Source organism: Engraulis encrasicolus, chromosome 12 (genome assembly GCF_034702125.1).
Source record: "Engraulis encrasicolus isolate BLACKSEA-1 chromosome 12, IST_EnEncr_1.0, whole genome shotgun sequence".
Lineage (NCBI taxonomy): Eukaryota > Metazoa > Chordata > Actinopteri > Clupeiformes > Engraulidae > Engraulis > Engraulis encrasicolus.
Genome location: NC_085868.1, coordinates 23,071,729 through 23,097,516, shown reverse-complemented (window position 1 = coordinate 23,097,516; position 25,788 = coordinate 23,071,729). Strand labels below are relative to the sequence as shown.

General features: G+C 43.2%; 2 protein-coding genes across 2 annotated transcripts in view; one reads left to right on the top strand and one right to left on the bottom strand.

Moving 5' to 3' along the window:
• Positions 1-7,465, top strand: part of tmtops2a (teleost multiple tissue opsin 2a) — a 41,398-nt gene extending 33,933 nt beyond the window's left edge. Inside the window, exon 4 of the mRNA XM_063211772.1 lies at positions 6,639-7,465. Coding sequence (XP_063067842.1) covers positions 6,639-6,920 — 282 coding nt within the window. The 3' untranslated portion in view covers positions 6,921-7,465. The remainder of the gene's footprint in view (positions 1-6,638) is intronic.
• Positions 1,740-25,361, bottom strand: st6gal2b (ST6 beta-galactosamide alpha-2,6-sialyltranferase 2b). Its single transcript, XM_063211773.1, has 5 exons — positions 24,445-25,361; positions 21,424-21,521; positions 19,939-20,040; positions 13,808-13,982; positions 1,740-2,643 (listed from the first exon to the last, which is right to left on the bottom strand). The coding sequence occupies exons 1-5, from the start codon at positions 25,178-25,180 to the stop codon at positions 2,396-2,398; spliced, it is 1,359 nt and encodes a 452-aa protein (XP_063067843.1). The 5' UTR covers positions 25,181-25,361; the 3' UTR covers positions 1,740-2,395.
• Between the last annotated feature and the right edge of the window lie 427 nt (positions 25,362-25,788).

Sequence of the window (25,788 nt, the reverse complement as noted above, 5' to 3'; positions counted from 1 at the left end):
TATGAAGTGGCTTCGTGATGGACACAGCCATACAAGTACCGTAGGTCACGTGTGGCACACCATATCACTCTCACCCCACGACCATACTGTGGCCACAACTGTATCACTCCCACCTTTTGAAGTGTCTACTTCACAAGCATGGCCGTACACATTGCCGGATTAACGCACAGGCTAGATACGGCTGCAGCCTAGGGGCCCCCCAACAGCCAGGGCCCCCCTGATTTCCCAAAAGTGAAAAATTGCAGAATTGGCAATATTGAAGAAAGATCCACCGTGTTGAGAACAGTTGGCAGACATGTTGTCCTGAATTTCTACAAAGCGGATTCCAAAAAAGTTGGGACACTTTGTATTTTGTGAATAAAATTAAAATGCTGGCATTTTCAAAACATTCAGTATGTTAATAAGGTAGAGAATTATGTACAGACAACATATCAGTTGTTAAAGTCAAGCAGAATTATTGTTTTGAGGTAATTATGTGATCATTTAAAATGGCACCCTTGCAACAAATCCCAAAAAAGTTGGGACAGGGCCAATAAAATGCTTTTTATATTGGATAAGACTAAACACAACACAAGGGATGAGACTGAACAGTTAAATACTTTGACTGATGGCATAATTTTATTCAAAAATTAGATATTTTGATGTGCGAGACATGATTTTGGCAGCTCAACTGATAGGTGTGTTCTTCAACTTGTTTACCTTTTTGTTATGCTTAATATGTGGCTTATCCTGACTGCAAGAAAACAATTTTGTGACCTGTGTACTCTTATGGTGGAACCACACTGTTGGAACATAGTAGAGATTGAAATTTGCCACCATTATGGGGTAATATCTAAAGGCGGTGCTCCAAAATATAATGCCTTGGTAGCTATGTTTGCTGTTTAAAGTCTGTATGCATCATTCAACATTCATTTTAATGCTCTACATGAGTAAGAAGACCCTAACCAAGTCACCTCTGCACCCCCTTACCATCATATATGCTGTCTTTCAGACTGACCACTAAATCAAGCTGAAGTATTCATTTTCTATATAACCTGGAGGGTGCATGACTCCATAATGTTCAAAAAGGATTAAATATTTTCCATTCTGTAATCAGAGGACAGTTTCCCATGTCTCCTAGGTCCATAGAATGAGCTTTTCCGCATGCAACACTGTTTAATGTCTGCATCATGTGCATTAATCAAGTGTTGTGTTTATGGTCATTTTTTTGGGAGCTGTCATTGTTGCAGTGTCATTGTTTGCTTATTGACCACAAGTATGTCATGATCTCATAACTCGTGCAATGATTACACAGAACTCTATATTACCGAAATAGGCCTTATATGCCTGCAATTTTGATAATTGAATCTCTCTGTGTAATAGATAAGTAACTAGTCCCTCAAAATCTTCGCTGCTGAGTGCCACAGCCTCTATGTGATGGTATTTTATTTGTGCATTCATGTTGGCAGTCAATATAGTTCCTTTTAGAATATTCTTCCTTGTGTAATTTTTAGAATTATCCAACTATTACAACATGTTTTGGCCCTGTCCCAACTTTTTTGAGATTTGTTGCATGGGTCAAATTTTAAATGATCACATAATTACCTCAAAACAATAATTCTGCTCGAGTTTAACAACTGATATGTTGTCTGTACATAATGCTCTACCTTATTAACATATTAGATGTTTTGAAAATGCCAGCATTTTGATTTTATTCACAGAAGACAAAGTGTCCCAACTTTTTTGGAATCCGCTTGTAGCTCGTAATTATGACACTGTCTACATACGAAATTTGGCTTCTGGGGGGCCCCACAGCAGCCTGTAGCCTAGGGGCCCCGGGCCATCTTAATCCGACCCTGGCAGTACAGTATGTCATGACTATATCACTCGCTTCTTGCGAAGTGTCGACTTGATAGACACAGCTACACCCTAGGTCACTGTAAGTCACACACTGTAAGTCACACAATGTAACTTTTACCCTGTAAACCTATGAAGTCCATGCTTCATAGACAAGACCATAGGTCACGTCTTGCATTGGATGGTCCTGAAGCCTGGCAGAGTGAGGCAGCCCTTCATCCCTAAATACTGTAGTGCGGCCTCTCCTACCCTATGAAGTGCATATTTCATAGACAAGGCCATAGGTAGGTCACGTGTCACAATGGATAATCCTGAACTCTATGGGGTGCCTACATCATAGACACCACCACACTGGCCATGACAGGTCATGTCAGTTCTTAATTTGTCAAGCGGGAGGTCCCGGAGCGCAGAGGATGGGTGGCTCCCCCCGAGGGGGGGGGTCTGTGATGTCTTTCCATGAGGTTCCATCCAAGGTTCCGGAGCTCTCGTCTGAGGTTCCGGAGCTAGCTCCCCCTTGCTCCCCCTCAAATTAAGCACTGGGTCATGTACGTACAGTAGGTCACGTGTCACACTGGATGGTCCTGAAACCCGGCAGGCTGAGCCGCCCCTTGACCCCGATGTCCCTCTCGGTGCTGTGGGTGAGGCGTCGCACCAGGGCCTTCTCGAAGAGCAGCGGGTGGTAGGCCCCCAGCGTGCAGGCCCGGTTCTCCAGGTAGTCGTAGTAGTGGCAGAGGTCCGTCTGGCGGCGGGACGGGATGAACTCGTACACGTCCACCTGCTCGCACAGGGCCATCATCACCATGATGCCTAGACAGGAGGGGAAGCACGCACACACACACACACACACACACACACACACACACACACACACACACACACACACACACACACACACACACACAGAGAGTAAGGAACACACACACACACAGATGGAAAACACACAAACACACACAAACATGCACGCACGCATGCACACACACACACACACAAAGGCAGACACGCATGCCCGCGCACACACAAAGGCAGACGCGCACACGCGCACACACACACACACACACACACACACACACACACACACACACACACACACACACACACACACACACACACACACACACACACACACACACACACACACACACACACACACACACACACACACACACACACACAAGCAAGCAGGTACACACACACATGTGTACACACACAGAGCTACACACACAATCAGAGACTTTCGAGTCTAAGCAAAGTCAGGTTTGATCTGAACTAGGCACACACTGATGCAAGCAGGCCACACACACACACACACACACACACACACACACACACACACACACACACACACACACACACACACACACACACACACACACACACAGATCCAAGAGACTGTCAAATGAATCTGAGCAGTGTTTAATCAGAGTAAAATTTCATCTGACTCAAAACACACGCGCACACACACCAGAGAGAGAGAAAGAGAGAAAGAGAGGGAAAGAGAGAGAGAGAGAGAGAGAGCGAGAGAGCGAGAGAGAGAGAGAGAGAACGAGAAGCCGGTGAAACAAGAGTCTGTGCAGAGTCTGTGCAAAGTCAAACAAAGTCGACTTGTATCTGAACCAGCCGTTCCGACGTGACGTGCTGAACATTTGCAGAGACATGATGTGAAATGACAAGCCTCATCTTGTATGCACATCTGCTACCTTTCGTCGTCCTGTCTTCAGAAAGCAAACCCCTGCCAATTCCAACAGCCTATCTATTCCTTTCTGCCTTTGTGCTGTGGCTGTGCTTTTATTAACTAACCCACACACACACGGTAGCTGTCTGAGGAGTTACATCATCAGCGTCTCCTAAAGGTCTGTTGGTTCAATGGCTGAATTGCAAATGTGTATGAGGCAGGGTAATTGCTTATTTACTTGCTGACAGACACCCATGGTTCAGTCTTTTCCCAGCTTCAATCGCTTTCAACGTCTAGTAATTAATTTGTGAAGACACATTAGTGCCCTGCACAGATAGTTCCTCATTAACTCTTCACAGATAGCTTGTTTTTCTCAGGCCAACAGAGGGCCCTGACAGTGCCGGTTTCCACACCTAATATCAAACCAACTGACATGAGTAGTTCTTTAGGGAAGAGAAAAAATGGTTCCTGATTGATGGGAACTGAGTTTAACTAGTTTTCAACTGTGACGACAAAGTACAAAGTCAGTATATGTCAGCAGGTTCATCCAGCTGTTTATATTCAGTCTGTGGGTAGACCCATATTTTATTTGGATAGCAGCTTCTGCTTAAAGGTGCACCGTGTAATATTTTTAGTTGTTTATTTCCAGAATTGATGCTCATTGTTGCCCATTCGCGACTGTTATATTTTTCATGAATACTTACCACCATCAAATTCTAAGTATTCATTATGACTGAGAAAATTGTGCTTTTTCATACATGAAAAGGGGGGTCTCCTACATTGTCTGCCATTTTGCATTTCCAGAAATAAACATTTTTAGCAAGTGTAGTACAATATAATATTAAGTGTAGTACAATATAATAGGCTATATAATTGTAGTATGCCATGTAATATACTCTAATGAAATGCAATATTTTACAGTATAATGTGTGATGCTATAGTCAAATATGTAATGAAAGAAAAAAAAGAAACGAAAAGAAAAGAAAAGAAAACAAAACAAAAAGTCGCCACTAAAAAAGCGGTCACATAAACTAATATGTTGTTAAGTATTCACGAAGATCTTATATTTATGATGGTACAGTTTGAACGCTGTGCAGAGCCTTCCCCAGCACATCCCAAACATTCTCAATGAGGTCGAGGTCCGGGCTCTGTGGAGGCCACGTGTAAGAATCATGATGCTCCCTGAACCACTCAGGTGCAATTACATGCAATGCAATGTCAAAAGACTAGGCCTGTAAAGGTACACTGTATTGTATTTTGTACCGAACCGAAAAGACCTGTAACGAACCGAACAGTGCTGTACCGAAAGGTGTGACAGCCTACAGTGACATTATACTGCCACTGCATGCAGTGGCTCATGCAGAATGCTATGAGAAACTGCACGAAAAAAACAGGTGTAGAGACTTGTTCTTTGTGAGACCTTGAGAAAAGTACTATTTCTTACACTGATGAAATCTCCATCCCAAAGTAGCAGTTTGAGTGTATTTTCTTTTTATATATACTGTACCGAAAATGTACCGGACCGTGACCCCAAAACCAAGGTACGTACCGAACCAAGATTTTTGTACACCGTTACACTCTTACAGAAGACACATCCTGTGGTCATGCAAAACACATTGGAATGTGCTGGAGAAGGCTTCCTACAGTGCTCAGACTCTAGCATCCTCAATATCTTGGTGAAAACTTAACACAACACTGGAAGGAAATACCTTACAGAAGTTTGTTGAAACAATACAACACCAAATGTAGGGCATAATCAAAGCTAAGTGCGGTCCAACAACTTTCTGTGTATGACTTTTTTTGGGCGGCAATGTTTTTTTTGGCCAGGCAGTGCACGGTATGTAGGCTGATCCTACTGAGTGTAATGTAGCCTAATGTAATGCAGTGCAATGTATTATGTGTGTGGTTATGATTCCAAACATTTCCATAAATACACAATGTGTTTGTCTTATTTCCCAGTTCTATAAGAGTTCCCTTTCTCTGGTTCTTACACCATACATACATTATATCATGTAGCTCACAGTTATATCCAGCGACTTATATTAGAGGATATTGGTTACAGTCCCTGGAGCAGTTTAGGGATACTGTAGGTCTCTTGCTCAAGGGCACATCAGCGGAGGACGGGATTGGTAAGGATGGGGATTAATCTTACAACCCTGTGATCTACAGTCCCAACTCCCGAAACATTAAACCATGGCTGCCCCACATACAGTCTGTGGTTAGGCCTGCATTAAATATATTACCTCATATTTCCCAGTTCTGCAAGTGCTTACAGATCATCCTGTGTAAAAGTACAGTAATGTTATGTAATGTTATGTAATGCAGTACAGTGTGTATACACTGTATATTCCATTTCCTAGTTCTACAAGTGCTTTCCGCACATGCATAATGTTTCTATTTACTATGTCCTAGTTCGAAAAGTGCTTACTGATCCTCTTGAGTAGGGCTGTCACAATGCTCAATAAGTCAATACATCACACAATACGTTTTTTTTCAAGCATGATAAGTTATATTTGCATGGTTCTTTGTTTTCCTCGTCAATCTCTTTTTCTCTACCCAAAAGACTGAATACTGGCACTTTTCACTCAACGCGATGACGCTTAAACATTGATTTACTTTTGATTTTCAGTCTGTCTGCCCCATCTATCTATCCATCTATCTATCTAGCACTCCCTGCCGCAACGCTTTCAAAACTAGAAAGGGTGTATTCACATTTTCATGGCATTTTTATCCCACTGCCATTATATTGTTTGACAATGGCCATGAGAACGTCAATATTATCGTTTATCGCAACAATTTCTTGGCCAATTTATCGTCCTGCAAAATTTGTTATCAAAATTTGTCCAGCCCTAATCTTAGGTGTAATGTGATGTTAAGTAATGTAATGTAATGTAATGTAATGTAGTGCAATGTGTACTATTCCCTACATGTATTTCCCAGTTCCACAAGTGCTTCAAAATGCTGCTGGTTCTCATCCAGTCTATGGTCATGCCTCCATATATTCCCATGCATAATGTTCCTATTTCCTACTTCCCAGTTCTACAAGTGCTTCTCAATGCTGCTGGTTCTCATCCAAGTCTGTGGTTATGCTTCCATATATTTCAGCAGATTTCTATTTCCTATTTCCCAGTTCTACAAGTGCTTCCTGATCCTGCTGGGCGTAAAGCACAGCGCCCTGGAGAACGGCAACACCTCCATGCCCTCCAAGACCACGGCCATCCCGCTCAACCGCCGCGTCTACAACAATGCGCAGACGGCCACTCCCGAGGTAGCCGCCCCGCCATCAAATCCAGCCGCAGCCAATCACAGCCAGGAGTGCAGCTCCCCGGGCTCGGACAAGACCAACCCTCTCGAAGAGTCCACCCAGCCACCCTCACCGTCCGGCGCCAGAGCAGAGCAAATAGACACCTAGCAATGTGTACTGTGTGTGTTTATGTGTGACTGTGTGTGTGTGTGCGTGCGTGCATGTGTGTGTGCAGCATACATGTTCAGTATGTATGTGTGTGTGTGTGTGTGTGTGTGTGTGTGTGTGTGTGTGTGTGTGTGTGTGTGTGCATGTGACATTGTGTGTTTGTGTGTGCACATGCTTGTTGTGCGTTTGTAACCCTTTGTGCAACAGTGGTGATGTTCCAAGTGTCTCATCCAACATCAATCTTGTCAGATCCAAACCCTCCTGATCTGGGTAAATGTGTGGCCTTCCTCAGTTCCGTAGGCCTGGGGTGGATGCCTCGAAACTGTAGTTGCTGTCTATGTTAGCTACTTTGTTGGCTGCAATGCAATTACCCATTGGCAGCTACCCACGTTGCTAACTGGGTAACAACTACTCTTTCGAGAAACACAACCCTGTATGGTATATACAGTGCATACAATTGGTGTGGTGGTGTTCCTACTCTACTGTACTCTACCTTCATTGAACCATGTGCTACCTGAACACAAGCCTCTGGAGTCTGACGTGTGTGTGTGTGTGTGTGTGTCTGTGTGTGTGTGTGTGTGTGTGTGTGTGTGTGTGTGTGTAGTGTGTGGCATGTGTGTGTGTTTGTGGTGTGTGTGTGTGTGTGTGTGTGTGTGTGTGTGTGTGGGTGCGTGTGTGTGTGTGTGTGTGAGATACACAGCAGCTTTATGAAATAAAAAAGTACAATATCCTTCAGGCTTCAGAGTTGTGATATTGAGTGCTTTGGTATCCCTGGGGAGGGCTTCTTCATTGAACAAGCGCTTTTTAATGTGCTTAAAGAGCTTGGAGCAATTTCAACATAATTTTCCCCGAGAAATTATTTATTTAACGAAAAAAAAAACCCAAAAAACATCTGTGCATGCGTCTGTGTGTGTGTGTGCGTGTTGATGTTAGATGCTGAATGGAAGGTACGAGAATAGAAAAAGACAGACTGGTGCAGTAGCACACTGTGTGTATACATGTAGCATTATTGACTCTACACTATATTTTGAAGGTGTGTGGAAATTTTATTGGATCCATTCCAAAGGGACATAAGGCATGGAAAGATACACCTGGCACATTTCAATACTGTGTCAATACTGTAGTCCCTATAGATGCCGTTATATAATAATAATAATAATAATAATAATAATAATAATAATAATAATAATAATAATAATAATGCATTTTATTTAAAAGCGCCTTTCAAAACACTCAAGGACACTGTACAGAGAGAAACAAAAAAATAAAACAAGACACAAACAGAATTATTTTTTAACAAAAATAAATAAATAAATAAATAATGATAAAATATGAAATAAAATAATAAAATAAAACAAAACAGAGTTAAAGAATCATAAAGAATAGGCTAAGTGAAACAGATGGGTTTTTAGTCTGGATATGTTGTATATGTTGTATCTAGCAAGCAAAAACGGAGAAGTCTGTCAGAGTTATTGTTGATTGTGAGACAGACCAGATTGCAGGACTGTGCGCCTAATAAACTATGCTACACCATACGGAACGAAATGTGTAAGAAGTAGTCCTGCCGTGGCCTAACGGTAGGGCACTGGGTTACTACGCCGGTGACCCGGGTTCGATTCATTTGCCGAACCTTCCCCGTCTCTCTCGCCCTGCTCATTTCCTGTCCCTCTGTAATTCTCCTGTCACAACAAAGGCATAAAAATTCCCAAAATATATTTAAAAATGTATAGCAAGTAAATGAATACAAATGTACAAGAACAATGTCCCAAGCTTTTGCTGACTGCTACAAAAGCCTGTTTAAATAAGTCTTAAAGAGTATGGTAAATGGTGAAACTTTTCCCATTTTCAGAGAAATGCTTCTACCTTCTACGCATGATGAAATCCGCACAAATGTAGCTCAGCCACTGACACAACACAGGGACCTCTGACAAGAAGGACGCAGCTTTTAAATGTGCCAACGTTTCACCTGTAGGCAATAACAGCCGTTTTGTTCGTCTTTCTATCTCGCCCCTTTTTTACCCCTCACTGTCCTCCTCATAGTTTCCAAGGAACAAATGCAGCAAAAGTTCAAAACTGTTTGAAAAACCAGGTGCCTGTCTGGCCTAGATTCAGTGCACACAACAGCAGGGCCGCTGACAGCTTTGGCCGGGCCCAGGACAAAGTAATCTAAAAGACCCACCCCCACCCCATCAAGGACATACAATACAATGTAATGAGGACCCAGTTCTGGACCCCTCTAACACTGGGCCCGGGACAACTGACCCCGTTGCCCTTACCCTGCAGGCTGGATGTGGCCGGGGTGAGCAGGGGAGGGGAGGGGAGGGGAGGGGAGTAGCGGGGAGGAGAGGAGAGGCGAGCAGGGCTAACAAGATTTGCATAACAAGCACATACATATGCTGCCTGCTGCTGTGTCAGCTTCTTATGCAGTCCCACTGAGGAGATCATGCAGATGCAGGGTGACTCACTCAGTGCCCAGGCGTTCCACGCAGGGCCGCCGACAGCTTTGGCCAGGCCCAGGACAATCTCATACGAAAGCCCCTCTTCAACCTAATACATATAATTCAATGACAACCCAAATCTGGGGCCCCCACTACTCCCCTAGGCCCGGGCCATCTAACCCCTTTGTCCAATGCACACAGCAGTCAAGAGGGCAGCTCTCAATAAATTATGCACAGACAATTTGGAATCAAAAGGGAAGTATTAAGTGATGGAGTGGCGGAGAGGAACTAATACTGCGGCTTGCCAATTTGTAGGGCCAATTGGAGGACGGCTAATATTTTGCTGACACATTTTTTTTGCTTTGTTTATTTTCACATTCAATTTACACTTTACAGCAAATTACAAATTACAGCATTGTGAGTCCTGTGTAGTCAAAAGATTCACTCGGCAACAGTGCTGAGGGCCCAAGAAGCAAGAATGAAAAGAGCAGAGTTTCATCTATTGCTGAAAAAAAAAAAAATCGTTCCTCTGCTGAATAATCTGTTCGTCCACTGTGCGTAACTGTGTTGAGTATTTTTTACAAGGACCACTGAAAAGAGGATGAGTAATTAATATGGGGGGGGGGGAAACGAAACATTTTTGTATGTGTGAAATACACACCATAGTTAAAGACAGCAGGTTTGCTTTCAAATGTTGATGTAGTCAGCAATGGCTAAATCTTCCACAATGTTGTTGGCCTGAAAATATAATTTGTCATCAATATGGTAATTAAACAGCAAGCTGCCCTCAAGATGCTGTTTAATTCCAGCCAGTCATGAGATTGTACAGTACGGTACTTGGCACAACAGGTGGAGTTCTGTTGTTATTTGTTTGTGCTCTTTTGCATTAATGTTCGCCCTGCCCTATCTAAACAATAATCTGCATTTGTATAACACAATTTATACAAATACGCAGGCAGCTCAACATGCTTTGATAAAAAAAATGGGAAAGAGTTTTAGGGTATGTCAGGTAGCTAGGTCAAAGGTTAAAAATTTCAAGTAAAGACGGAAAATCAGAAAATGACAGAACATCATAAAAAGGATAGAAAATCAGAAAGATTATTTTGATTACTCTGTATCTCTAGTAGTACATGTGAAGAAGTTCACAGTAAAGTTGACATTGATTTGAACTTTGAGCTCCTCAGCCAGATGGAGACGTTGGTTAGTAATTACCGAATCACCACCAGTGCAACAGGTAAAACAGGAAAAGCATAGCCTTGTTAACAAGGCAAACCTTCCTTGCCCTGTGGCAGAAAATGTGTTTCCTGGTGAGTCTCCAAGGGTAAAATCCAAAAAGGATGCGAAATCCATCCTACAATAACAACTTTCTGTCTGTTATAAGTTGTTTTTTTGTTTGTTTTTTTTATCTGACAGGCGAATCATTGGGGAGGGTTTAGCACAGTGGTTGTGTGTTTAATGAGTTTGATTACTCTATGGCAGTGATGGGCAAAATGGACTCATTAGTTACAATCAGGGCAGGAATTTCATGAGGGCCATGGCCCTCGTGCCCTCCCACTTTGGCCTTGTGCCCTTGAAAGAAATATCTGCCATAATGCCACAGTGGCCTTCGTGCCCTCTCTGACTAAGTTTTGTGGTTTAGCATGAAGCCGGACACATAATTGACTAAAATGCATGAAATTGCATCTAAGAAAATCAAATTTTCTTGGGGGAGGACCACCAAACCCCCGTACAAAAACACGTCCCCCTTTTTGCTGTCACAGACATGGTTACCCTACCGTTCACGCACATTAGTGTTTGGTTTTAATTTATGGCCTTGGTTATCTGCCTTTGGCCTTGGTGCCCTTAAAAAATGGACAACTCAAAAGGCCAAGTGGCCTTGCCCCTAAAATGATGAAATTCCAGGCCTGGTTACAATCTAGTGCCACATATTCCAAATGACTTGGTGTACTTGTCCAATTCAACCAGCCTGATTGCCTGGTTGAATGAAACTAGTAAAAACAGGTCAGCGCGCAGAGATGCAGCGCCCCCAGAGTATGGTTTCTCCAAAACACAATTTTGTTGCGTTTTTAAATGTTGTTGCCTGACAATAAAAGCCTTGAATCTTGATTCAGGTAAAAACAGATAATTTGGAATATGTGGCACTGGTTTGTAACTAATGTATCAAGGTTGCCCACCACTGGTCTAAAATGTGAATATTGGACATTGGTCCCACAGCAATTGGTTCGCCAGTGCAGAACCAGACTGTACATTACATTTCATGTTACAGACCTGTCATACAGTACTAAAACACAAAGAGGTTTGTCATAAACAAAAAAAACAGGTTTCTCATGCTAAAGAAATTGGGATAAATGATTCAGAGGAAGATGAAGTGGAATTTTAGCTCGAGGGGGATAAGCGAGGGTACCGTATATAACTACATACAATCAGTTGTGCATGCAGACAAACCTAGGACGAGGGATCTACTGTAGGACAAGAGACACCCATCCCAGGTTCGGGGAGTGAAAACACTGCCACAAATTTCATCACAACCAGCTCCGAAACACGGAAGGGTCATCATTACTCCCGGCACCTTGGGGCTGATACATCCAGGACTCAGCACACTGTATGAATGACTGACAGGTGTTACACCAGAGAGGTTCTATTCTCAGTAATATGTAAACTGGCTGCAGTGCACTCACCTATGAAATGACTGACAGGTGAGGTGACTCACCAACTGTACTGCGTATAGTAGAGCTTTGAAATGGAAAATCCCAACAGACCTGCCATCCCTAATGCAACACGACACGCACTACCTGACATTGTCATGCCCTTTTGAGGAAGAGGTGTCCTGGCCACTTTATGAAACCATCTCTGCCCTACTTTATGACATGTGCATACAGTATCTACTGTAGGAAGAGGTGAATATATTGTATCCTAAAAATCAGTTCCAGATAGGGTTCCCATTAGAGTACTGGCCACACATTGTTCCGTTTAGAATATTATTATTTTTTCAAAAGTACTTTGTATGTGTTTTGGGCTTTTATGCCTTTATTACGACCGGCAATTGAAGAATGGGACAGGAAATGAGTAGGAGAAAGAGATGACCAGAGGGTTGGGATATGATCCAACCAGGCCAGACTCGAACCTGGGTCCCCATGGGCATTTGCCCCATACATAGTAGAGGTGACTTAAAACAGCACAACACAGCACCCTCCGTTCCATCGATCGACTGATGAGATACATGCATGTTTTAAAATGCTAAATATCCACCCATATACAGTATGAGTATCTCAAAAGTCAAAGTCAAAGTCAACCTTATTATCCCATAAAAATATCAAGTGGTGCATAGCTGCATAGGTACAGGGAAGACAAGGTAGACATAACTTAACAGATAAGAGATAAATAAATAAATCCAGAACAGATTAAATATGTAAATCCATAAAAACAAATAAATAACCCCCTCCCTGCAAACACATCTGGTTCTTTAGTTACACAAAGGAGCCTCTAGTGCAAGGCACACCTACAGAATGAAGCCAGAAGAGGGTGGTGGGTACCAATTGCCCATACATGGTAGAGGTGACCTAACCTACCACCATTTAGATTATTGACGGATCATATGCACTAGCTAAATATCCACCGATATTGGTCTACAGTAGTATTTCTCAACAGGGGCTCTACAGCTCCCCCAGGGGGCGTTAGAGAGGCCTCAGGGGGTGTTGAGGACAGCTGAAAAGAGGGGATGCTCAGTTGCAATGGGGGGGGGCATTGGTCTATTTCAATTTTGTGGGTGGGGGGCATTGGCAGGCTTATGATGAAGTCAATGGGCCATTGGGAGGTTTATGATGAGGTCAAAGGGGTGTTTGCTGAAAACAGGTTGAGAACCACTGGCCTACACAGTATCACCAATGCAGAACTCACCCATGACAACAAGAGGGGCTGGATGCCCTCCCTGGTGCCAATTGCCCACACATGGAATAGATGACTTAACACAGTGCACCAGAACACCCCCCCCCCCTTCCATTTAGATTATTCACTGATCAGATGTACAGTACTAGCTAAATATCCACTGATATATTGGTGTGTACAGTGTCACCAATGAGCCCCTTTACATTACCACAATAATCGGGTTATTGGAATAAACAGGTCATTGGAGTAAACTGTTGATTGTCGTTTACATGCAATCTGTCGGTTACATGTGTTCCACTGAAGTGTGTGACACGAAGCTAGAATTCAAGGCTTGTGATTGGCTACTTATCATTCTAGAACGCCAATTACCTGATAATAACCCGATGATGCTGGATACATGTCTTGAGAAATCAGTTTATCTGTTATCTTAACTGTGCGAATAAACTGATAATTCTAAATAGTTTATTCAGTTTACATTAGCACTTAAATAAATCGATCACTACAAAAACCTGATCATAAATGGTTTATTGATGTGCATATAAACAGGCTCAATGAAAGACTAACCTGTGAAGCCAGAGGAGGGGGGGTTGGGCTGGATGTCCTCCTTGGTGTTTCCCTGAATGACATCCCAGAGCCTCCACAGGTAGCTGGGGTGCAGGATGTAGAAGGGCTGGCTGGGCTTACGACGCCTGCGCTCCACGTACGCACTGAACAGGTCGAAATCCGGCTCCTGGTACCACTAGAATGGAGAGAGTACAAGTACGAATGGTCATGAGGAGGATGGAAAATGTATGCTGCTGTATTTTTCCGCAATATATTTCACAACTTTAGGACAAGACATTACACACTGGGGAAGGCTATGCAGGCCAAGATGCTTGTGGGAGAAAAAATAAGACAAATCCTAGTCGTGCTGTTTATATTTCTCTGATTGGAAAAGAGTGTACAATATTTAATAACGGAGTAACAGCCACTCTGCATTGGATTTATCTTCCACAACTTTCGACACCAATCACCAGTCAATCAGCCTTCCGAAATGACCCTCCAGGGTAACACTATATTAAGGGGACTTTAATTACAGTGTACTTACTAATTAGGTACAGCGGAACAAAGCACAACTGTAGTACATGCTAGTACATTGTACTCAAAACATGTATCTACATACCAAGGGTGCCTTGTGCCTCAGTTCAGCCCTTTGCCCTTTGAAGAATTCATCACTTTGACAAAGTATTATAAAACCACTTAATTATACATCATGGCATGTAGTTACATAAAATATATGTAATAACCTATACTACAGTTGTACTTACATGTTATTACACAAGTTATGTACCTAATGAGTAAGTGCACTGCAATAAAAGCCCCATTAAAATGAAGTATAAAGTGTTACCCAAGCTTGTGCCACAGAATATTGCAATCAGTGCATTCCAATTACCCAACTTGACATCAACTCTCAGATAGATTAAGTAATATCACGGTAAGTAGTTTTGGTGATTCGTCAAAATGGGCGGAAGGCACCTCTGAATTCTGTTTTGCCATCCTCACAACAACACTCTGTCAGTTTCGAGGGAGTAGTGCACCTCTCCATGGCTCGAACCAGAGACTATTGCAACCTGTCGGGGGTGACCAAGGTAAAAATCTATATATATAGATTATATTGACTCTGAAGAAGACGTGAGAACGTCGAAACGTTAGTCTTGGCGCTTGCCCAATAAAACAAGTTCATTTCCACATCTGAAGATGCTCCGGTGATTCCTTTCTTTCCCTGCAAGGTAAAAATCGACTTAGCATTAGTTTGAAAAAGCATCATTACTGGATAGCACAAAAACTAAGCCATAAGGAACTTGAGCCATGCCAGCAGCGTCTGTGTCCGTCGGCGCGGGAGTGCACGTCTGTGTGTGTGTGCGCGTGTGTGTGTCTATGTGTTAGTGTGTGTCTGTGTGTGTGTGTGTGTGTGTGTGTGTGTGTGTGTGTGTGTGTGTGTGTGTGTGTGTGTGTGTGTGTGTGTGTGTGTGTGTGTGTGTGTGTGTGTGTGTGTGTGTGTGTGTGTGTGTGTGTGTGTGTGCCTCTCTTGCCTGCTTGCTCCATGTGCAGGCTGCTGGCAGTGCATCAGCAGCTACTCAGCTATCTTGATTAATGCCGTGGCACATTTGTGGCCATGGAAAAAACAACATCTGTTCAGACTTCAAGTCCATTCAGCAGAGCCTCACAGGCAAACACAGCCGGGCATAAGAGCACACACTACACACTACACAGACACAGACATACACACGTGCGCTTGCGTGCGTACACAAACACCAACAACTCTACAACTGCATGCATGTGTGTGCGGACATGTGCTCGCGCGCGCACGCACACACACACACACACACACACACACACACACACACACACACACACACACACACATATGCACAGCGCAACTGCATGCATACGCACGCATGCATCCATGCACACGCACACACACACACACACACACACACACACACACACACACACACAGACACACACACACACACACACACACACACACACACACACACACACTCACACACACACACACACACACACATATGCACAGCGCAACTGCATGCATATGCACGCATGCATCCATGCACACACACACACACACACACACACACACGCACAGTGCACAGTGCATGTATACGCATGCACGAACCCACGCACGTGCAGAAACAAACACACACACACACACACACTCTCACACACACACACACACACACACACGCGCACACACACACACACACACACACACACACACACACACACACACACACACACACACACACACACACACACACACACACACACACACGGGCAGACACTCACCCATAGCACAGAAAGAGAAGAAACGGAATGCATCCAGCAAAACACTTCTGAGTTTGTTGTTGTTAAGGTGATGGATAATGACCATGGACACTTCATCAATTACCTTCTCGTTCATGCAGCAGCAGCCATGCAGTGCCTTGTACAAGCTTGATGAAAAAGAATGATACAAATCCTACATCACTGCTGATATATTTCTCAACCATAACCCCAATACCTTTCTGGACAACTAACAAGGTCCCTGCGGGGAAACACTGTAGTCTCTTTTAAGGATAGACCGATATATATATATCACTCCGATAGCGGGCCGATATTTGCACATTTTAAATGTATCGGTATCGGCTGATACGCGTGTGGTTTTGTCCGATAAGCAATATTTATTATTTTTTGTCATTCGTTTTTTTTTAAAGCACCAAGACACTTTATTTTTTTTTACTTGATTGTTAGACATTACTTGATTGTTAGAGTGGGTGTTTAAATGTTACAAGTTCTACCTCAATTTGATAATGTTAAAGGAATGTTTATTTCTAACTTGAGACCTGGAATATTTGTCATTTTTTAACCTTTTTTTTAACCCATATCGGCCCCAAATATCCGGTATCGGAAATCGGGTATCGGCCAAGGGTGATGAAAAAAAAAATCGGTATCGCATCGGCCATTAAAAAACTTGTGTCGGTCAACCCCTAGTCTGTATGCGTTGTACAGCGCTGGGGTTGGGAGAAGTGAGTGTACATCATTATGGCGAGTGTTTGTTCTTGCACAGAGACATATCCTGTATGCAATACAGCACATCAATGGAATTCCCAAGGTGTATCAAGGACGCTCATTTAGAAGTGGAAAATTTGTCCATGACCCTTTCTGACGAAGGTTGGCAAGAAAGATGTTTCTAAGGTGTAGTGCAACAAGGAGACGTGAGCAATTAAGGAACTTGATTGTGCGGCTTGCATGCGATTACTAAACTACAATCAACCATCAAAAACCTTACCTTACAAGTAAGCACATGTGCACACACATACACCTGCACACGCATCTGCGCTCTATCTTTGTATTTCTTTCTTTCTTTCTTTCTTTCTTTCTTTCTTTCTTTCTTTCTTTCTTTCTTTCTTTCTTTCTTTCTTTCTTTCTTTCTTTCTTTCTCTCTCACATGCACACACACAAAATATTTTTTTTTTTTGGGGGGGGGGTGCCTTAATGTTCCCAACACCCACAGTGTGTACATACACACTTTTCACTACAGCAGAACAAAGTTTACACTAACATTTAATTAGGACAGCTACTATAAATCCAGGTGACGTCTCTTTGCCTTGCTGAGCACACAACTCATTAACCTGATTCACTTGCTCATCCCTCCTACACTCTGTTTATGCCTTACAGAGTCTGTTGCAGCACTTTCATTGAAACACAATTACAGTGCACACACACACACACACACACACACACACATAGAGTGGTAGAGACTACTCTATTCTACTCTACACACACACGCATGCATACACACACACATGCACGCACACACACACGTGTCCTCATCCACACGTGTCCACACACACACGCACACACACACACACGCACACACACACACACACACACACACACACACACACACACACACACACACACACACACACACACACACACACACACACACACACACACACACACACACAACAACACACACTTCCACTGAAACACAATTAGGTCTTCAGCTCATCCAGCCACCTGCTGATCTGTCTCCTCTCTCCTCTCTGGAACGGGAGCTTAATGGAAGCCTGTGGCTACCCTGCACCAGTAGCCTTAGCCGGCTTACACACACACTGAGCAAACAAAGACACACCATGACTGTGTGTCTCACTGTGTGTGTGGATGTGTGTGTGTGTGTGTGTGAGAGAGAGAGAGAGAGAGAGAGAGAGATAGAGAGAGAGAGAGAGAGAGAGAGAGGAGACAAGAGAGAGAGAGAGAGAGAGAGAGAGAGAGAGAGAGAGAGAGAGAGAGAGAGAGAGAGAGAGAGAGAGGGAGAGAGAGGGAGAGAGGGAGAAACAGAAACAGAAACAGAAACAGAGACAGACAGCATGTGTGCGCGTGTAAGGTGCAGTGTATAAGTCAGGGCCGGATTAAGATGGCCTGGGGCCCCTAGGACAAATTTACATACTAGGCAGTGTCATAACTACGTGCTAGGAATTAAGGACTGCATGTCTACCAACTCTATTCAACATGACAGATGAATTGTTCGATATTAGCCTAACATAATTCTTCAAATTTTCACTTCTGACCAATCAGGGGGGCCCTGGCAGGTGGGGGCCCCTAGGCTGCAGCCATATCTAGCCTATGCATTAATCCGGCCCTGCACAGAGTGGCTTAACAACATGCAGAAGACAATGTTCTTACAGTAGCACAACATTACTGTAAGTGCCATTTGCAAGACATTAGCTGCCTCTTAACCCAAGACTATTTTGATGTCATTGTACACAGTGTAATGACAATGCATAGTGCAATTACATACATTCAAGATTCAAGATTCTTTATATTCATCCAGGGGGAAATTTGAAAGAAAAAAAGAAGAGAAGAGAAGAGAAGAGAAGAGAAGAGAAGAGAAGAGAAGAGAAGAGAAGAGAAGAGAAGAGAAGAGAAGAGAAGAGAAGGTTATCAATTTATAACAGGATGGAACAGCAAATATAACAGACAGACAGACAGACAGACAGACAGACAGACAGACAGACAGACAGACAGACAGACAGACAGACAGACAGACAGACAGACAGACAGACAGGCAGACAAATACAGTTTTTCTTGATTGCTTTGACACAGTTATCACTCCAAAAAGCACATTTTCATAGCAGTTCACGCAACGGGCTAACCAGTTAAACTGATTCTCCAAACACAACATCTTTGTTTGCAAAAGGCTACTACGTTTCCAAAATATTTAACATATGCAATAAAAGCAAACTCTGTCTTCAGTCCAATACACAATGCATAGCAGTGTATGAACACTCCCAGTCAGTCATTACACAATGGTCGTAAAAATCCAAAACACGGCTATCATGTTGACACAATTTGCCGTTATTTAACACTGTTGTCAATTACATAACTTTCAAGCCAGTTCCATTGTTGTTTCTTTTACTTAGCCACTGACTCTGCTTGATCAGGATCTACTGACTGAGAGATAGCTGGCCCAGTAAATGCTTTGCATAAAGATTTGAGTTGTGTCTTTTCTTATGTAAAATTGTCAGTAGGCTAGGTAGTGGGTCCGTGTAACAATAATGTCTTATTGCAAAGAATTGGATTGAAAATCAGAATGCTTTGATGTAGTTTTTGTTTTGTTTTTGTTTGTTTGTTTTCCTTTTTTTTACAAGTGTAATCAAAAATGTACTAACGGCTGATAACGGTATTACAGAAAATATGTGTAAAGTAAAATATGATTTTGCAGTACGAGAATGCACTTACAACAAATTTGCAAAAGAACTCCATGCCAAGAACAAACAAGAAGACACTGTGTATAAAGACTGATTGCTAAATTAAGATTTTTGAGAAGGAGTGTCAAATAGGTGCTCTGGTGTGTTCACACAACTAACGGTAGTTTCTAAAAGTCAGGAGTAGATTTTTCTGTATGGTTATCAGAGCTTAAACAATGAAATGTGCACTACTTAAATGGCACATGCGTTAACTGTTTAGCAAAAAACGTGTTATACTGTATGAATGGGAAATATGTCAAGTGAACAAGAATGTGTTCACACATATGCACAACGTGTCTTTTGCTTTGCTGAAATAGTGATCATGACGACTTTGTGTGAGTCAGTTTAAAAAAATGTGTTAAAGCGATCAAGAAAAACTGTAAACAAACTACTAGCACTCACCCTGTGCAGGTCTCCATTATATGGTCCAGGGTCCCATGCTAGCAGGGTGACGTTTTTGTAGAGTTCACTGCGACTAAAATTAAATCTCGGACTGCCAAGAATCTGTCAAGAATAAAGATACACAAAGATTTTTTTTGGCATATGCAATTTAGTAATATGTGGAAGGTTGTGCGTGTGTGCGTGTGTGCGTGTGTGTGTGTGTGTGTGTGTGTGTGTGTGTGTGTGTGTGTGTGTGTGTGTGTGTGTGTGTGTGTGTGTGTGTGTGTAGGTGTGTGTGAGTGATACCATGTGTTTACTAGTTCACACCACCAATACCAAATGCTTTTCCTTATAAAAGAAGTAGTTTCACGGTTGCTTCTGTGCATGAAAGACTGGGGTAGAGTCGCAATAGGAGATGGTTGCAACATCTTGCTTTTCCTGCTATCAGATACAAGCTAGAGTGATTATAATCATATCGAAGAGTGGATGTCTGCGCTTCAGCCTTGGTGGTGCTCACAGTCGAGGGAAGCCATATCAAGGACTCTGAGGAAGGCGCAGGTGCGCCGAAACGTCAGTCACTTTGTGCACCAAAATAATTTTCAAGTTCAAAAAAGTTGCTGAGTGCTCCAGTCATCCCTGGGTCTAGTCACTGTGAAGTGGCCCAGCTTGTCTTGATTATACTCATACTGTATGTGCTGAGTCATTCTTTGCACAGTATGAGTATAATCACTCTAGCTTGTATCTGATAGGGAGGAAATAACTAGATGCTGCAACCATCACCTGTTGCGACTCCTCCCTAGTCTTCCCTACTATGAAGGTAGGCGTGCCCTGTACTGTAAATACGGGCTCAACTACACCACTATTGGTGCGATTCTCTGCTGAAAACCCCCCTTACGACAATCAGTGGAATATTACACCCCAGCACCATTCCAAGCAATTGTCAGGCAGATTTCCTTCAACGTGTGTGATGTTCTAAGATTTTCCGGTTGACAGAGTCGCCAACCGTAAATTGTAGATATCAAACCGGTTTGATGTTTAGGCCTACGAATCAGTGGAATTTTATCCCCCAGCCCCATTGCAAGCATTTGCCTGGCAAATTTTCTTCATTGTGTGTGATGTTCTAAGATATAATTTTGCCTGTTGACAGAGTCGCCAACCACAAATTGTGCATATCAAACCGGTTTGATGTTTAGGCCTACGAATCAGTGGAATATTATCTCCCAGCACCATCGCTAGCATTTGCCAGGCAAATTTCCTTCATTGTGTGTGATGTTCTAAGATTTCATTTTGTCAGTTGACAGAGTCGCCAACCACAAATTGTGGATATCAAACCGGTTTAATGTTATGGCCTAAGACTCAAAATAGAATTTTTGAATGTCTCAGTGTTTAGCCTACGTTTGGAGATCAGATTGACCGTTGCAATTCTCTTTATGTGTGCGGCACAACCCAACATCAAAATCAGATATGATTTGAAAGCTGTGTAGTTTGTACTGTAAGGCCACTTGCCTGGGAATTAATGACACGGATGGTGGTTTTGGTGCCCACGTCCTCTTCATAGCCCTCTGTCGGAGCAGCATTATAGCGCAGCACTGCATCATGGGAGTCTGCCCACACCAAGACACAAAATATATTACTACACAGCAAAATGTACAGTGTTAATTCAACACTTAAAGAGTTAATTTAACATTCTCTAGAGTGTATTTGGTCCCAGGGTACTCTCTAGGTGTTGAATTAACACTGCAAGGATCAGAGGGTAGGATTTGTCCAAAGGCAATGGCACCTTCACTCACTCTTGGCAAAAACAGAAAATTCCCAAACACTAATGGTTGAATGTTCAATTACATTGTGATGATGGTTAACTCCCTAACATCAACAATGGCCGAATCTCGGGGGCTTGGGAACAGCAAGCATTCTGGAACACAACTGTCATGACAGCATGGTATGCCCGCAGAAAAATATACAGTTTTTTATTTAACAGCAAGAACCATTACCTGAGAAAACCCGTTGTCAACCCTCTCAAACCACTTGAGAATTTAAAAGATTTTAATTCCAGTCTCTAACAGTAAAAGGGACAGTAACAGTATTTTACCATTAGAACTTACACGGCTGGCACATTGTATCACATGAACCACTAGAGGGAAGTATAAACCAGTCTAGGCCAGAGCCTTGTATATAATTACAGTATAGTAATCTATACTGTAACAATGGTTCTGCTCTTGGAAGAGGTGGGGAAGGACATTGGAATGGGGTGGGAAAAACAACCAGAATTTGAATAGGCGTTAAATTTGGTCTTGCCTAAACTACCTCAGGTCAGTAACTTGAACATACTGTATAGACATTTATAATTTCCTCTTTGGTGTACGAGAATGTAAACTCACCGAACCACATCATTAAACCACAGAGGGTTTTTTTTCATGCGGCAGCTAAAACTGTCACAGCAGAGTGAACATGAATGTTGGGACATTTGTTTTCAGCTGAAGTGCCAACGAACCTAAACAGAGAGTGAGAGCTTGGCTTTGCTGTTTGCTCCGGTGATGAGCCAAGTTGGTCCTTACTTAAGGACTGAAGGGTCACTCTTGAAGTACATTGGGACTGACCAGGGGGCTTCAGAAACCAACCCCACTCATTAGCTGTCTGTACATGTAGTCTTGGTCTTACACAGCCAACAATCAGGCTGAAACATTAGCAGACGCTCTGAGAAGGAGAAACTAAGGAAGGGGCAAATGTGAAAAGAGAGAGGAGGAGGAGAAGGGAACAAGGAAGGAACGTGTGTGTGTGTGTGTGTGTGTGTGTGTGTGTGTGTGTGTGTGTGTGTGTGTGTGTGTGTGTGTGTGTGTGTGTGTGTGTGTGTGTGTGTGTGTGTGTGTGTGTGTGTGTGTCTGTGTGTGTGTGTCTGTGTGTGGGCGCATGTGGTGAAGGGGTTCAATGTTTTTTTTAAATGTAATTAATATGTTATTGTTAAATAAATAGGAAAGAATTGAATCCCTATGTGTGACAAAGCAATTTAATCCTATGTGTGACAAAGCAACACAATTCTAGGTCCACATTACATATCTATTTAAATGGGCTTGATGCCACTTTAGGAAAATTTTATGTGTAATATTTGTTACCTATTATGAATGCTGTTGTGTGTGGGTATGTGATTAGGTGAGAGGTTGGTGATATGTTTACATGTTTTGCGTTGGTTCCACTCTTGCATGTTTTGTTGTTTTCTTGTGTTATCTATTGTGTTGAATAGTTTGTGTGAAGTGTCTTGTGACTCTTTGCCCAAGGCGACTTCACCTGAAAAGGGTCGGATGACTGAAAGATTGTATTAAAGCTTGTTGGTGGAATGGATAGTATGCAGGATTTCTTTACACCTGAAAGACTCTGTGCCCAAAACAAATTTCTCTCCAGAAGAGGATGGTTCAATGTATATTAGCATTGTGCTTTAATTTGTGTTTGCTTGTAGAGAGTTACTTGTGCACAATCCCTGGTGCTGAACAAAAAGATTACGTATTTTCTGAAAAAAGGTTCGCACACTCCTTTGGATTTTTCCAATTTTTCTGATTTTTCCAATTAATTTGTGTTTGCGCCATGAAAAGTGCACACGTATCCTGCAGCAAGCATATCCTGCGTTGAACTCCCTCCCTGCGTTTTCTCTTCTGTCCTGGTGTGAACCCTATACTTCTCCAACTTTTGCCTTTGTTAATTCTTTGTTTTCACTCTTTGTTTGCTCCCCATCTCTGTGTCCTCCTTTTGTATGTCACTTTGGATGAATGTCAGTTCAATGTAAAGAAAAAAGCGCATCACTGTTCCTCCCAAAAAGACAACATGGGTCTGGCAACATGACTCCTTAAGCCAATAAAACAGTGTGTCTGTGTGCGCGTGCATGTGTGTGTACATGAATGTGTGTGTGAATGAGACAATTAGGGGGAATTGGAATCGGTATGAGTGAGGACAACCCATCACAGAAGGCAGTGTTTCTCAAACTTCTACTGCTATTCTCCCCTTCAGAATAAGGTATTTGGAAAATTGTGTGTGTGTGTGTGTGTGTGTGTGTGTGTGTGTGTGTGTGTGTGTGTGTGTGTGTGTGTGTGTGTGTGTGTGTGTGTGTGTGTGTGTGTGTGTGTGTGTGTGTGTGTGTGTGTGTGTGTGTGTTTGGGTTGGAGGTGTGATAACTGAAGCAGCCTGATGCATCTTATCAGCCGGTTTCATTTGACTTCATGCAAACTGCCTGACCTTGCAGTATTAGGATTTGCGTGCTCCACATTAGGCTAGTATGCTATTGCTGCACAAGACGCTGAACTTCAAGCGGACCTGGATGGGGGATGTCATGGAGCCTTCACCTCTGATTGGCCATGTCACACTCCCACACGTCCAGGATTCCGGAATCCTCCTTTTGTGCATCATTTTGGATAAGGCTCAGCTAAATTTACTGCAACGTAATGAATTAAATGATGCTAAAATAAAAAAAGGCATAGCCATCCCTCCTGAGGGAAGGCGTGAAGCAACGCGACTCCTTCCGCCAACAAAAAACAGACTCACCTATCTCCTTTCCCAGACCGGAGTTGATGATGGAGGCAGCTGAGGAGACCACGGCACACGTTTTCAGACGCTCCCCGTAGAGCTGCTCCACAGTGGCGTTGGGCACCAGCTTGGCCCAGCCCAGGCCGGAGAAAGGCTCCTCCGTCCCGCTGAGGGTCCATCTCCCCACCTGCCTCTTCAGCTGGCACAGCAGCTCCTCCCTGCTGGACCTGCTTGTCTCACGCTGCCTCTTGGAGACCACGTTGAACTTGTTCTCCAAAGAGTAGTGCTGAATCTGCCCGCGCACGAGGAGGCTGAGCATCCGTTCGTTGGACATGTCCCCCTTCCGGAGGCGATCCAGGACGCGCTTCGCAAACCTGGTTCGTATCTCGCTGCGGGTGAGCCCCAACGACGTCCCTCTCAGCCTCTTGCGCACCTGCCGCCTTAACCTTTCCTCCCTCCAGTACCGTTCCAGGTCGGGATGTTGCTTGTCCCAGCTCTCGGGCATCCAGGTGGGTCTGTGGAGGATGGCTTCCAGCCTATCCTGGAAGTCGTCCGTGTCACGTGACCATGGGAGGCTGGGGATGAGAGGCATGGAGCTGTAGACGCGGGTCATCTGGACGAAGAGGATCACCACCATGAGGAACAGCAGCCATGTCACCATATCCAGCTTCTTCACACGCCGCTTCATGGACCTCATGCTGGTCCTAAAGTACACACAGTGAAAATACCAGTGGGTCAAAGACGTCTTTGTCATTCAGTGTTACGGACACCTTCCGCCGACTGTAACTGCAAAAGAACATGATTTTTAAATTGTTTCAAGTGGATGGATGACAGCCGGGGCTTTCATGAATTCCCTGTAACAATAAATAAATAAAAAGAGTCATGTTTTTTACAGTTACAGTCAGCAGAAGGCATCCGTTACACTGAATGACAATGCCATTCTGCAGGTCTTTGACCCCAGTGTACCTTGAAGGCACACTGTGTAGGATATGGTCAAAGAAAAGGTATTGCAGGGGGGCATTGTGGCGCAGCACACTAAGCCCCCCACACTTGGGCTTGCATGCCCACCCTCGGGGACCCCGGTTCAAGTCCGGACAGGGTCATTTCCCAATCCTCCCCCATCTCCCTCTCCCAGTCATTTCCGGTCTACCCTCATTCTGTCCTGTAATAATAAAAGGCAAAAAGCCCCAAACAAATACTTTTTTTTTTAAAGGCACTGCAACTATGCTGCTCTTGGAAACTGTGATGTACACTGCCAAATTTGACCTTTTTTTGAATATTTACTAAATAATGAACTAACATTCACTAGTATGATCAACGTATCCCTGATGAAAGTAAAGTAAAATATGTACCACATACAGT

Excerpts from the sequence above, each read along its gene's own strand:
- st6gal2b (XM_063211773.1), bottom strand. The coding sequence starts at position 25,180 with ATGACAAAGACGTCTTTGACCCACTGGTATTTTCACTGTGTGTACTTT. Across the intron at positions 21,522-24,444 it reads CGGTCTGGGAAAGGAGATAG|ACTCCCATGATGCAGTGCTG; the intron begins GTGAGTCTGTTT and ends TGGTGTGGGCAG. Across the intron at positions 2,644-13,807 it reads CCCCTCCTCTGGCTTCACAG|GCATCATGGTGATGATGGCC; the intron begins GTTAGTCTTTCA and ends CCTCCTGTCTAG.